The 12,994-nt window shown below is 40.8% G+C and overlaps 1 protein-coding gene across 1 annotated transcript in view; it reads left to right on the top strand.

Annotated features, from left to right (window-relative positions):
* vaspb (vasodilator stimulated phosphoprotein b) overlaps nucleotides 1-12,994 on the top strand; it is a 35,887-nt gene that overhangs the window by 22,778 nt on the left and 115 nt on the right. Inside the window, exons 3-14 of the mRNA XM_061719074.1 lie at nucleotides 1,446-1,626; nucleotides 4,016-4,082; nucleotides 5,491-5,588; nucleotides 5,900-6,189; nucleotides 9,457-9,602; nucleotides 9,721-9,772; nucleotides 9,932-9,959; nucleotides 10,070-10,109; nucleotides 10,373-10,429; nucleotides 11,093-11,162; nucleotides 11,596-11,653; nucleotides 11,747-12,994. The exon at nucleotides 11,747-12,994 is cut by the window's right edge and continues 115 nt beyond it. Coding sequence (XP_061575058.1) covers nucleotides 1,446-1,626; nucleotides 4,016-4,082; nucleotides 5,491-5,588; nucleotides 5,900-6,189; nucleotides 9,457-9,602; nucleotides 9,721-9,772; nucleotides 9,932-9,959; nucleotides 10,070-10,109; nucleotides 10,373-10,429; nucleotides 11,093-11,162; nucleotides 11,596-11,653; nucleotides 11,747-11,781 — 1,122 coding nt within the window. The 3' untranslated portion in view covers nucleotides 11,782-12,994. The remainder of the gene's footprint in view (nucleotides 1-1,445; nucleotides 1,627-4,015; nucleotides 4,083-5,490; nucleotides 5,589-5,899; nucleotides 6,190-9,456; nucleotides 9,603-9,720; nucleotides 9,773-9,931; nucleotides 9,960-10,069; nucleotides 10,110-10,372; nucleotides 10,430-11,092; nucleotides 11,163-11,595; nucleotides 11,654-11,746) is intronic.

Here is a 12,994-nt window from a genome sequence, read left to right on the forward strand (position 1 = left end):
TCATTTACTTTGGCCATTATAGCATCACATGTACAGTTTTGATTTTCCTGCAGTCATGAACTCTAATATTCACAGAATAAACTGGTGTTTTAGGTACTTTAGATTCGTCTCTCTCCTGCGAGCAGAGTTCGATGGGGGGAAGGTGTTGTGCACCAACAAAGAGCTCCCCCAGTTATCTGCATTTTATGACTTCCCAGCAGATAAAGGTTGGCAGATTCCAAGTTTGAGAGCTGAATAAACTCACTTTGGGTGGGTCTATTCTGGACTACACCCTTCTTCTCCCTGCTGCCACACTCGTCCCTTTCCTTCTTTAAACATTCAGTACTCTGAAAGTGTTCTCAAGAGACACATCTTCAAGTGGATGATGTTTCCTGTGAGACACTTGGCTCGTTCAACCCTTTCCTGTGACAATTTAAAGAAGCTTGACACCCAGTAAGAACTCTATATTTGTCTCAGAAGGAGCCATACAACTTTTGCCCGAGGCTAGTGGTGAATAAGAGCAGCAGGAGGGCAATAATGAGGAGAATATTGCAGCTGCATTTTCTCTCTGCTTCCTTTCTGCTCACCTTTTTTGCACATAGAAACTTTTCGTTGTCACACTTCTGTTTTCAATTTGTCGTATTCATCCTGGTTAGACTGAAAGATTAAAAGAGAACTGAAAACAGATGTGAAACGGTTGTATCAAGGTCTTGCTGAAGATGTTCAGTGTGTTTTTTAAGTATACTGATTTATTTTAGTCAAATCTTCAAATGTAAGTCGTCAAGGCCCCCTGCTTTGCCCTAAATTCAGTCACATTTTCTTTGTGTTTTTGCATTTTGATAAGATTGTGAATAGTTTTGGCACATACCACTGTCTGCAGTGGCAGTTGACCTTGCTACCCTCTTTTCAGTGCACGTTGCCTCCCTATGATATTGGCCCTGACAGGGTCTCCTCTCCTCCCCTGGAATCCAGAGGCTGTTAAACAAATAATGAAATGGCGCGTCAGCACATTCAAGCAACGCTCAAACCCATAGCTTTTTTTTTTTTGTCCTAGTTAACAGGCTTCACGCCACCTGCTGGGTGGAATATAAAACAGTAGGAATCATATGAAAGTGTATCCCATCATTTTAAGCATAAGCAGGGATGTGGTTTCTGTGGTGTGCTTTAATAGTTTTTCTTGTAAAGAATTCAACTCTTAAAAGCTGCTTCTCTTTTTAACTCGCCCGGTCTGAATTTGGCATGTTTTAAAACTTTTGACCACTATGACTTGCTTTGAATTTAGTCATCTGGCAGATTCTTTGCTCCATCTCGTCTTACATCTTGCCAAAAGACACTTTTTACTTGCAGATCCCAGAAACTGTGTCTCCTGAACCAAAGCTTAAACACTGAAACTGTCCCAGCTGAAGTTCTTTCTTCTGCTCCTTTGCAATATTGTCAGTTGATCATCTCCTCTCCTTCGCCAACAGGTGGTCATAAACTGTCCAATTGTAAGAGGTCTCAAGTACAACCAGGCCACGCCCAATTTTCACCAGTGGCGAGATGCCCGACAGGTGTGGGGACTCAACTTTGGCAGCAAAGAGGATGCTGCTCTATTTGCCAACGGCATGAATCACGCTCTGGAGGTCCTCAACTCCGTGGCAGATGCGGGTAAATGAGTTATTACATCCGAATACTTTATAGAGGTTCCTCATCGCTTCTCATTCCTCTAAAGCAGAGGTCGGCAACCCAAAATGTTGAAAGAGCCATATTGGACCAAAAACACAAAAAACAAATATGTCTGGAGTCGCAAAAAATGAAAAGTCTTGTATCAGCCTTAGAATGAAGGCAACACATGCTGCATGTTTCTATATTAGTTAGAACTGGGTCCTCGGCTGCAAATGTAGCTTCTAATGTTTTTCCACATGACTCTTTTTTTTTTACGCGAATCTATGGAAGAGTATTAGAGCAGGAGAAAAATAAAAATAATATTTTAGAGGAGCAAATTTTTTTTTCATTATGCACTTCGAGGAAAAAACTCGAAATGTCTAGATTAAAAGGGAAAGGAAAAAGGAAGAAAAAAAGATAAAAGGAAAAAAATAAGAAAAAAATAAAAAAAGAAGAAGAAAAAGGGGAAAAAAGAAGAAAAAATAAGAAAAAAAAGGAAAAAAGAGAAAAAAAGGAAAGAAAAAAAAGGTCAAACATTTTTGAAAAAGCTCCAGGAGCCACTAGGGCGGCGCTAAAGAGCCGCATGCGGCTCTAGAGCCACGGGTTGCCGACCCCTGCTCTAAAGAGACTTTATGCACAGATCTTAGGTCCCAGCATTAGTTGATACTCCTATGTTGAACAGCTTTGATAATTAAAGAGTAAATTGTGTTGTGTGCCTCTGAAATAGTACTTTAATTACATATTTATATTTTATCAATGGACTAAGCAGACAAACAAGAAGTCATCACTTCATTAGGTACACTTTGACAAAACACTCTCTTGAATATTTAATGTTTGGTTTTTATGCACAGCATACTCATCAGTTCCTTATTTTGTAAATGTCAATTCATTCCTCTTATGTGTCTGTGGCCAACTGATCACTCTTTATCAACATTTCGCTTCTGCTCATAAATGTGTCAGTCATGAGGAATGCCGGTCTACTGACGGCAGCCTTCCGAGAAAATGCATCCAACTAATAAGTAAATATGATTCGCAAAGACTCTGACAGACCAAACACGAATTACAAGCCTAAAAAGATAACCAAACAGGAACTTTTGATAAGGCCCATCCTGTTGTTGGCATGGAAAAAAAATAAGAGCTCTTATTTTGTCTTACAGATGGGTGCGCCATTTCTGTACTGGGTTGAAGTAACCTTTTATGTAAAGAAGTATTTAAGATCAGAACTCCACCTCTGTTAACAATCCTGTTTTTGGTTGCGTGGGATTTGGAGTATTTTGGGTTGTGTAATATCGGGTTATATTCAAAAAGAAAGATGGTGGAAGAAAAATAATTGCACTGTAGAAAGCCTAAATGGTTTGCATCCCTTAATTTAGTCCCTCTGTCACATTGGGACTTTATATTCCTAACGGCAGGGGTAGAAACATGCTTGAACCCTATCCTGGATCCTATGTGCTTTTATCAACGTCCAAAGTATTATAGCAGTTGTTGTTGTTGAAGTTGTTTATTTATAGTAGGATAAGCCGCTTGAGTTGTAACAACTCGTTTACGAGGGGGTCCTACACAAAAACATCAAGACATAACACAACATAACATAACACAATATACAGTGAAAGGAGACAAGACAATACAATACAATACAATACAGACACGAAAACAAAACAAAAACAAACAAACAATCAAACAAAACAAAAGACAAGGCAGACATATACAAAAATCACTTCGACAAAATTGCAACCAGAGTTTGAACAAATATTAGATGAGAAAATAAAAAATATGGTGACAGAGTTAATGAAAGCAGGAGCAGGGTGTTTCAAGGTAGGTGGATAGGACTTGATTAAAACAGATTAATGATTGCGATGATCTGATAACTACAGGTAGATGGTTCCAGTCGTTTGGACCTTTGAACATGAATGCTTTTGTACCTACTGATTTCCTATTGTGAGGCACTGCAAAGTAAGGATAAGTAGATTGCCTGGTTTGATAATTAGATGTAAGTTGTACAAAATACTGTTTTAAATAAGGCGGGTAATCATAATAAATACATTTAAATATAAATTGAAACCAGTGTGTCTGTCGTCGAGTATGAAGAGAGGGGAAGTGAAGAGACTGGTACATTGAACAATGGTGAGTATGATAAGGACAGTCCAGTATAAATCTGCAGATTCTATTGTACACTTTGTTAAGAGGAGCTAAAACACATTTAGAAGAGGAAAAGTAAACAACATCACAATAATCGAATATCGGAAGGATCAGTTGCACAACCAGTCTCTTTCTAACACGATTTGTAAAACATTTTCTGGATCTATGTTAAAACCCATTTACTACTTTGTCTAATGTAATGTTGTAAAAACACTCATTTATATTAAGTATATTTTCCTCCTTGTTTTGGCAGGTTATGCAACCCTCCCCCGCCCCGTTTCAAATGGGCCTTCTCCGGAGGAGCTTGAACAGCAGCGGAGGTACCGCCATACACCCTCTGATCTCCGCCCATCTTCACCTTACCTAACCTTACTTTTAAATAAACAGATGGGCACATTTTTGCTCTGCTAGCCGTGTATGCTGTGGTTGATTGGACATAAATATTTTGTATCCAGCTTGTGATGACCAAAGTGTCATTGAGCAATCTCCCTGAAAGAGATAATCAATGAGACTGATCGAAAATGACAGAAATGAGGAACGCTGTCCTCTGACTTGAGTCGAGCTGCCTTGGCTTTCGGTTTGCAGTAGCCCAGTTGGCACAGTTTTTCACACAGACATATGCACAGGACTTAATGGCATTAGCCTGACCCTGCTAAACCCTCGGTCAGGGTAGGGGTTAGACAGGTAGCAAAGCTCTCACATCCACCCCACCTTCTCTCCATCCATCTATCTGTTCCGTCAGAGTAACCCGTCCAGGGGACTTCATGCACGCTGTAGACAAGGCATTAACCTTTTAATCCTGTTTGGGCTAAAAGGTAATGCACCGCAACGTGGAGGAGGCTCTGTGATTGGCCGTGGAGACTGTTAAGTTGGTGGCCGTCCCATTAGTTGCTGTCGTGCTGTGCCTTAGTCAGCTTTTAAAACCTCTGACCTATAACATAGATTCATGTATTTTTGTTCACGTAATTAATGCTTGATGAATATTGACAGTAATCCATGATAACTTGGTGATGTAACAAGTGAATGTGATCTCCTCTCACTCTTTAATTGGCACGCTCAAAAATCACAGTATCTCTAAGTTTGTCTGTGTGTGACTGTCCTTTTATTAGTCTCTGTATACATTATGCACATACTGTTCTGTATGCAGACGTGATGTAGAGTGGCAGATGTGTTGGGGGGGAGAGGTAAGGGGGCTGCAGCGAACAGAGGTAGCTTGAATAAGCTTGTCCAGCTGATGACTTCTCAGTGGAAGAGAAGTAGTGAACTAAGATTTCTGATGGGGACTAATGTAGCACAATGTGAACATGAAGTGCAGTGTAACGGGCCGACTCCACCCAGATTTGACTCCTAGGGCTCATGAATCAACAGTCCTTTAACAGGCTTCTATAAATGCATCAATAATTTCATCAAATCACATTGATATGGGGAATTCCATAATTCATCCTATATTGCTCTTTAACCACTTTACCAGTTCGGATGTTTGTGTGTTTGCCTTAATGGTGGGGGGTAGAGGCGTTTGTGTTGCATGTATTTACTCTCGGACAAAGCTGGCTTTATGGATGCAAAATGAATTTCAGTGTAAGCTGATTGCATTTACTCTGGTGCCTCGTAGACTACTTTATCTTATGGTTAGCCCATTTGCAGGGGTTTATATTGATATCTTCAAATCCACTGATATTATGAGGATGTTTACATATGATTGTAACAGATGTGTGCATTTGTTCAAAGGCTGGAACAGCAGGACCGGGAGCGACAGGACAGAGAGAGACAAGAGCGAGAGCGTCAGGAAAGGGAGAGACTGGAGAGAGAGAGACAAGCCGCTGCAGGTCAGGATTCACCTTACTTGGACTGAACCACAACACATGTCACAATACAGGCTGGGTATCTCCTCATTATTTACCACTGGTAAATGTGCAGACTCATGACAACCCAAACCACAAATCCTTTCTATATCTAATATAAATGAATAGCAACTGCATCTTTATTCCTCAGGATTAAAACCTGATATGGGCTCTCTTGCCCTGTGTAAAAGGCACCATTCTGTCATTTGTGTTCATCTTGACTCTCCTCTCTCCTTAAGTCTTTAAATAAGTCTAATGTAGTAGGTGACGGTCCCTCTCTCTTTCTCTCTCTTTAGTTAATATTCCTCCAGCTCCACCGATGGCCCCTGCAGGTGCTGTTCCTCCTCCTCCGGCTCCTCCTCCTCCACCCCCCTGCCCTCCCCCGGCTGCTGCTGGCATCCCCCCTCCTCCAGGACCTCCTCCCGGAGGACCGCCGCCGGCCCCGCCCCTGCCCACTGCAGGTGGAGGAGGAGGAGGAGGTGGAGGAGGAGGTGGCGCTGCCGCCGCCAGTGATGGGGGAGGACTAGGGGGAGCTGGAGGCTTGGCAGCTGCCCTCGCAGGAGCTAAACTCCGTAAAGTGTCAAAGGTGAGAATAAACCCGATTTTCATGAATGATGAAAACTTTTATAAATAACATTTTGCCTCGCTAATGTCTTGACTTCTTACAGACATGGCACATGTGAAGCAGATTTTGACGATGACACACAAAGCAAGAATTTCTCAATTGGCTCATTTTAGAGGAATGCACGTGTGTGTGTCTTTATTGATGTGAGCTTGCCATTTCTTTGAGTTGTTTTGACTCGCGTTCAAAAGTGTTGTTTTCACTTAAGTCTGAACGCTGCACCACAAACCACATGACAACGGTCAGAGCTGTCATTGTTTTGAATAGGGCTGGGTATCGATTCAAATGTCAAGATTCGATTACGATTCTTAATATTCAGAATCAATTATCATGATTCGATCCGATTCGATATTGATTTGGCTTAGTGTTATTTAAAATGTTTTTTGAGCTGTTGCCTAAATTATATGACTGTAAAATAACTAGTGAAATAATAATTTCACAATAACTATTTTGAAATAACTAAGAAATAAATAACTAAAACAGGCCTTTCAATATCCATTTAAAGTGCAAAATAGAAAGAAATTGCAACAGTTCATGCAGTAAACAAATCATTTTAGCTTATCTAATTTATTCTGTCACCACGCACACATATTGCCATGAAGCACCTGGCATTTTTCAGAAGTGTCATGACAAACTGTGTGTCCGACTACTGGGATTAAAGTTCACCTGGTGAAAATGATGAAAAAAAAAAAAATCGATCTTTAGACATAAGAATCGATTTTTAGGAATTAATATGAGAATCGATTTAGAATCGGAAAATCAATTTTTTTCAACACAGGCCTAGTTTTGAACCTAACTTGCTGCTTTTTCTAGAGATGTACCGATTCAAAATGTTTTTCTTTCCAATACCAAAGCTCTGGGTGTGGGCCTGTATATGGAGTACCGCTCTGATACCAGTGATATTTATATATTTCTATTAAATACCATTCCTAACAGTTTTTGCTTAATTAACACCAGATAAAGAATAGCTATTAAATATAGAGCCTTTTTAGAGTTATATTTCTGACTTTTGGAATCTACTGTGGCTGCAGATGTTCAATTACAAAGTGGGGAAAAATAAATTCAGCATTTTCAATGAGCAACAGGGGCTGGTCATTTTGGACTATGACTTTTACAGTTTCATCCATCCTTGTTCTTATTTTAGTCTGGTACAAGTCTTGCATACGGAGCATGTCACAGTTTTCCTGGTAGGATTTTCCCGGCCAAAATGACATGATACATGGGATTGGATGGTGCATGGACCTTAAAACTAACGATACGATATCCTTATTTTTGGCAGGATCTGCAAGTATTCCTGACACTGGTTTTGGTATAACTATTGATTTAATTGACTTGGCAGTTAATGCCAGGGTCTCTGACTGTACTATAGTTTAATTGTTGTTCATCGCTTGTAACTCGCTTTTGATAAAAGCATCTGCTAAATTAGTAACTAACTCATTAGTCGGTATCAGTATTGGCAAAGCACCATGTTTCTGTGACAACTGGCCTGAAGTAAAGAGCCAAAAAGCATAGAAACACAGCTGCACATTTGGACCCACTGTTGACTGTTTTTTCTATTTATTTTTTTTGTGTGTTGCACATCCAGGCAAACTATGCTTAAAAGTTGCACTTTTTAATAAATGAAGCATGGCTGTGGCTGGAAGTCATTTGCACGCGACTGCTAGCGTTACTTTCTTTAGCCATGTTTGTTTAGGTGCTTCCTTACAACCCACAATGCACTACCCACCTGTCTATGGAGGGCTTTTTACCTCAAATATGTGGGTTGAATCGAGGTCACGGAGGTTTTACACCACAAACAGACTGCATCAGAGTTTGCTGATAAGTGTACCGAGACCACCACAACAAAGGGGTTTTAATATGGCTGTTTCGCTGTGCACCACCGTCTAGTTGCTGTGGAGCAAAGAGATCATAATATTTTTTCATTGCTCTCTGCTCATCAGCTGAGGCACAAGAGAAGTTTCAAGGGTCTACCAGGATGTTGGTGGCTGAACAATGATCAGCATCTGCACACACCGAAATTCGTTTTCCATCGTTGTTCTGAGGAATTGTATGCTCATTTTCTGCTTATGCTTTGGTGGTTTGATAAATGACATGGAGTCCTGGCTCTCGGGCCAGTGGAAAAGCAGGCCATTCTCTGCAGAAATTGCGTGGAACCGGTTCTCGACACAGCCGAGCATCAGCACCGATTCTGAACTGATCGAAAAGCCCCATCTGACTCAAGTGAACCACACTCATGCCCAAAGTTGGTTTGGGTTATTGTGAATGGGGAAGCTAAATTTCATGACAAAAAATAAATAACTCGTCATCCAGCAGCAGAATGACACGTAACTATAAAGGCTTCATCTTGCTAACGTGACCCAATGAACCTTATTTAGCTGAGCATTACACTCAATATTACATTAACAATATTCCATGATGTTATTGCTGATGTCATCAAAGTGAGATTGGCAGCAGCATAATTCATTTATATATATTTTTTAGGACAGATTAATACTCATACTATATGTAATGTTAATTAATCAATGCCCTACCTTAGGGGAGCAGCATCCGTCGGGGCCTTTGCTCCGTATGCATCAACAATCTCCTGAGATTGAATCCTCTTGCTTATGTCGCTCTGGATGTAGAGTAGTGAAAGAGAGGAAAGTCTCTCCTGGCCCACTGTTGTTCTCATCCAGGTCCGGACCCAGCGCATTGCTTAGACGGACTGTTCAGGTGTCACTGTCCCCGTTGGAAGCAAAAGTGCAGATCTAAGTGCTTGGGTGAAGATTGGGTAAAATCCAGTCAATGCAGCAGCTCCGAGATTTTCTAGAGTGACATCACGCATTACGTTCATTTTTACCGTGACCATTTAGGCGCGAGCAAGATCCGCATTGATGGAGAGAGTGGAAGAATTACACTTAATCAGTCCTGAAGCACCGTCAGCATCATCACTCTTTAAGAGAGCGTCTACACTTTTTGCAATTTGCATTGCTTCCTCTGTGAACCGTTTAAGATGTGTGTTTTGATATCTTGATGTCCAATTGTTTAAATAAAAGTTAAAGAATAAAATAAATATTTATAGGCTATAAATGTGTATTAAATTTTGAGGTTTTTTTTTCTCAGTGACAATTTTCTTAATAGCACCACCTATGGGGTCAGCCTAAATGGTAACTCCTGTGAAAACACCCTAGGTTGAATTTCACAGACCCTCGGTGTGTCAGCATTGATGTTTTTGCTGTTTGCTGCCCCCAGCAGGAGGATGGAGCCCCTGCAGCCCCTCCAATAGGCAGAGCTGACTCAAGCCGTGGCAGTAACTCATCCATCGGAGGAGGAGGAGGAGGAGGAGGAGGAGGGGGCGGTGGTTTGATGGGAGAGATGAGTGCCATCTTGGCACGGAGGTGGGTAACACCAAAAATAAGAAGTTGGGTAAAATACCCAAGCCATAATGTTTTTGATCAAATCTGGGGGGTTTTTTAACTCATTTTTGCTCCAATTCCCTGATTCTTTTCACTTTAGGAGAAAAGCTGCAGATACTGGAGAGAAGCCGCCTGTGAAACCACAAGAAAATGTAAGGATCAGCTTTCTCCCCCACATTATTTTGAAATAACTTTAAACAAGTAAACTGTTTTACATGAGAACAAGCACTGTGGATAGTGGAGAGTCGAGGGAACAGAAATAGTTGAGGGTGACTCAGTGTTTAAAGACGTGTCTGGTCTTTTCTCCACAGGATGAGTCAGAGCCCCAAGGTCAAAGCGGTGAGAACTGAACAGTTTCATTGCTAGCATGCCACCTACGATCATTCTGATATTAAACATGGTACAGAGGATGAAAATCAGAAGCTCATCTTATGTATTCTCCCTTTTAGACACACTAAGAAGACCCTGGGAGAAATCATCCATGAGCAGGTAATTTTAGTCTTGGTTCCATGTAGCCGTCGTCTTTTAATCTGTAATCACCCGGTCTGTTATATTCAAACTCACCGGCACAGCTGTTTCTCCATCGATGTATTGTGAGTGTGTGTGTGGGCAGGTGTGTGTTCTTTTTGTTTTTTTTGTTTGTTTTTTGTTACCACTTGTATACCCATCGTCACCCAAGGAAGAGTTTGCTTTTATGTGTGAATGTTGTTCATTTCCATGCTAAGAGGAGAGTGTGTGTCTTTCACTAACAGGAATAACTCCATCCCCAAGAACATGGACTCCACTCCCTCATTGCCCCAAGTAATAAGGTATACGAGCTGTCCCACTCACTCATGACGTCGGCTCTTCTTTCCCTTCTTTTCCCTCTCAGGCCAGCGCAGCATCGCCGCCGCCTACGCACTGGAGTAGCATACTTTACAGTTGATAGTACCATCTAATGGATCAGAGAATGGCACAGATGTACACCCAAAGGGATTTTTATTTTCTCCATCTGAATGTGTTATCGCTGAAAACCAAATGGGATGGCAGCCTGGCTGTGCGGTTGTTACTTGTGTTGTTTCTCATGGATGGTGTTGGTGCTGACATCTTGTGGTAAACTACACCTCCCTCTGACTCAGCTTGTCTATATTCTGTAGATAAGCATGTGTGTGCAGCTGCTGTGCTCAACGGGTGGATAAACTACAACCAGTCAAACAATTTTTTTTTTAATTTAATAAATCAGAATGGCACAAGGGACATTTTTTAGATTGGTGTTGGTGACATTGATGAATGAATGAACCGAGTATTTATTCATCAGTAACTGGCTTGGCCTCATTGCATCTCTAGGTGTACATTTCTGCTTTTTTCCACTCACTTTTCCTTCATCCCTCTACAATGATGAGCTTGTTTACTTGTCACTCCGACAACACACAGCATCTTTTGTGAAAAACAGACATAAAATATTAGTATTTCTGTGTTTTGTCTCCTCACAGGGCAAAGGGTGCTGCCAACAATAACGATGCAAGTGGAACTGATGACTCGGATTTAGAGAAAATGAAACAGGTGAATTATTCATGACCAAAAATGCTGAATGAGATTATCTAGACTTAAATGGGGACACTTATTGGTTAGGTATTGAAGAAATAAAGAACAGTTTACACTGATAATTGCTACACAAATTTGAGCTTACTTCCAATTTTAACAAGCTACTTTCCCAGTTGAGACACAAGATCTCTGTGTGTGAAGAACAGGAGCCTCCATCAGTCCATGCACCACATTAACCCTGCTATCAGCAGCAATAGCAGCAACAGTTATGGTTAAAGGTGTACGTTGCCAGAGGGAATTTAGATCACCAATCAAATCCAGACATTTACAGTTGCCCAGTTCCTCCGCACATGTAAATCCTCTCCAGTTACTTTAAAAACTTCTTTCTCTGAAAAGCTACAGTGCCCTCATGATTTTTTTTTTTTTTTTTTTTTATCAAATTTTTCTGCAGGAGATCTTGGAGGAGGTGCGGAAAGAACTACAAAAAGTCAAAGAGGAAATTATTGGAGGTTAGAATCCTTTTCTCTTAAACCAAAAAACAACAAAGTTTTAAGTTAGCATATTTCTGGTGCTAACTGTTTGCTTCTCCCCTCTCTTCACAGCCTTTATCGTGGAGCTGCAGAAGAGAAGCACATAGTTCTTCTGAGCGTCAGGTGTAACAAAGGGGTGTGATAGATGGAGGCGGCAGAGGCACGTTGGGATCTCTCCTCCACTGCGCCCTCTCATGTAGCCCAGGGATTTCTCTTATTCTCCTAAACCATTTTCTCTCTTCTCTATCTCTTACACCAACACGCGTGAGCATTATTGCTTATTTGTACAACAAACATATTCACTTCATGTAAATGGTAACCCAGGGACCTCCTCACATCATAATTCAGCACTCTGAATGATCATTCATTAACGTTGCATCAGTGTACCATCTCTCCCCAGTTCAATCATGGCGTCCCCTTGTGTCCTCTTTGATCTGCCCATCTGAAGAGAAAGCACACAGCTACAACTACAGTTACAGTCTGTCATCATAACCCTCTTTGCTGCAAAAATCCCACTACTTGTGTCCTCTCCCTTCTGCTATCAGGCACATTGTTGGTGATAGAGCAGTCTTCACTATTCAGGGACTGTGTATTAAATATAGTTTTACTGTAATAGCAAGGTGCTGGGATCCTTTTTTTTTTTTTTTTTTTTCTCTCTCTCTCTCTGTGGCAAAAATTGTTCAGACATCTGCTAGCAGGTTATTGTGCATCTGTTAAGTGGACTCCCAGCAATGGCCAAGAACTGAAATGGCACAACACAGGCCTTCACTGCTGCAACACAGACATGCTGGAGGAAGAGGAGACGAGCAAAAGGGAATCTGATGGACAACCCGAGTGCTGTGAAAGAGGATTGTGTTGTAGATTTATAATGTGTGAGAACTTTATTCTCTTTGCATTGCACTTGTTCCAGAGGAAGTGTGTCTGTGTGCCACACTGCCTTGATAGACTATTCCCTCACTTCATTATGAGATATGTACTGGCCGGTGCAGTGGTCCTACTGTATACTGTGCTTCCACCATTGTTTTTTTTTTTTTTTTCTTTTTTTTTTCCCCCTCCTCCCCCTCTACCCCTTCTAGTTGTGTTTTCTAATTTTGAAACATGAAAAATGGCCATGATGAGGTCAGTTAATTTGGCCGTGACCAATTGCCTTGAGAATAAATATAAATATCTATATATAAGGAAATATATATATACATATATATTTGTTTCGAGGAAAAATGTTAGCAAAAATGAAATTGTTTTCTATTTTAATTGAAATGACTGGTGAGTGGGGTGGGTTCTTTTTTGTTTCAATTGTTTTCTTATAAAAATGTTTTTTGG

Source organism: Cololabis saira, chromosome 4, assembly GCF_033807715.1.
Source record: "Cololabis saira isolate AMF1-May2022 chromosome 4, fColSai1.1, whole genome shotgun sequence".
Lineage (NCBI taxonomy): Eukaryota > Metazoa > Chordata > Actinopteri > Beloniformes > Belonidae > Cololabis > Cololabis saira.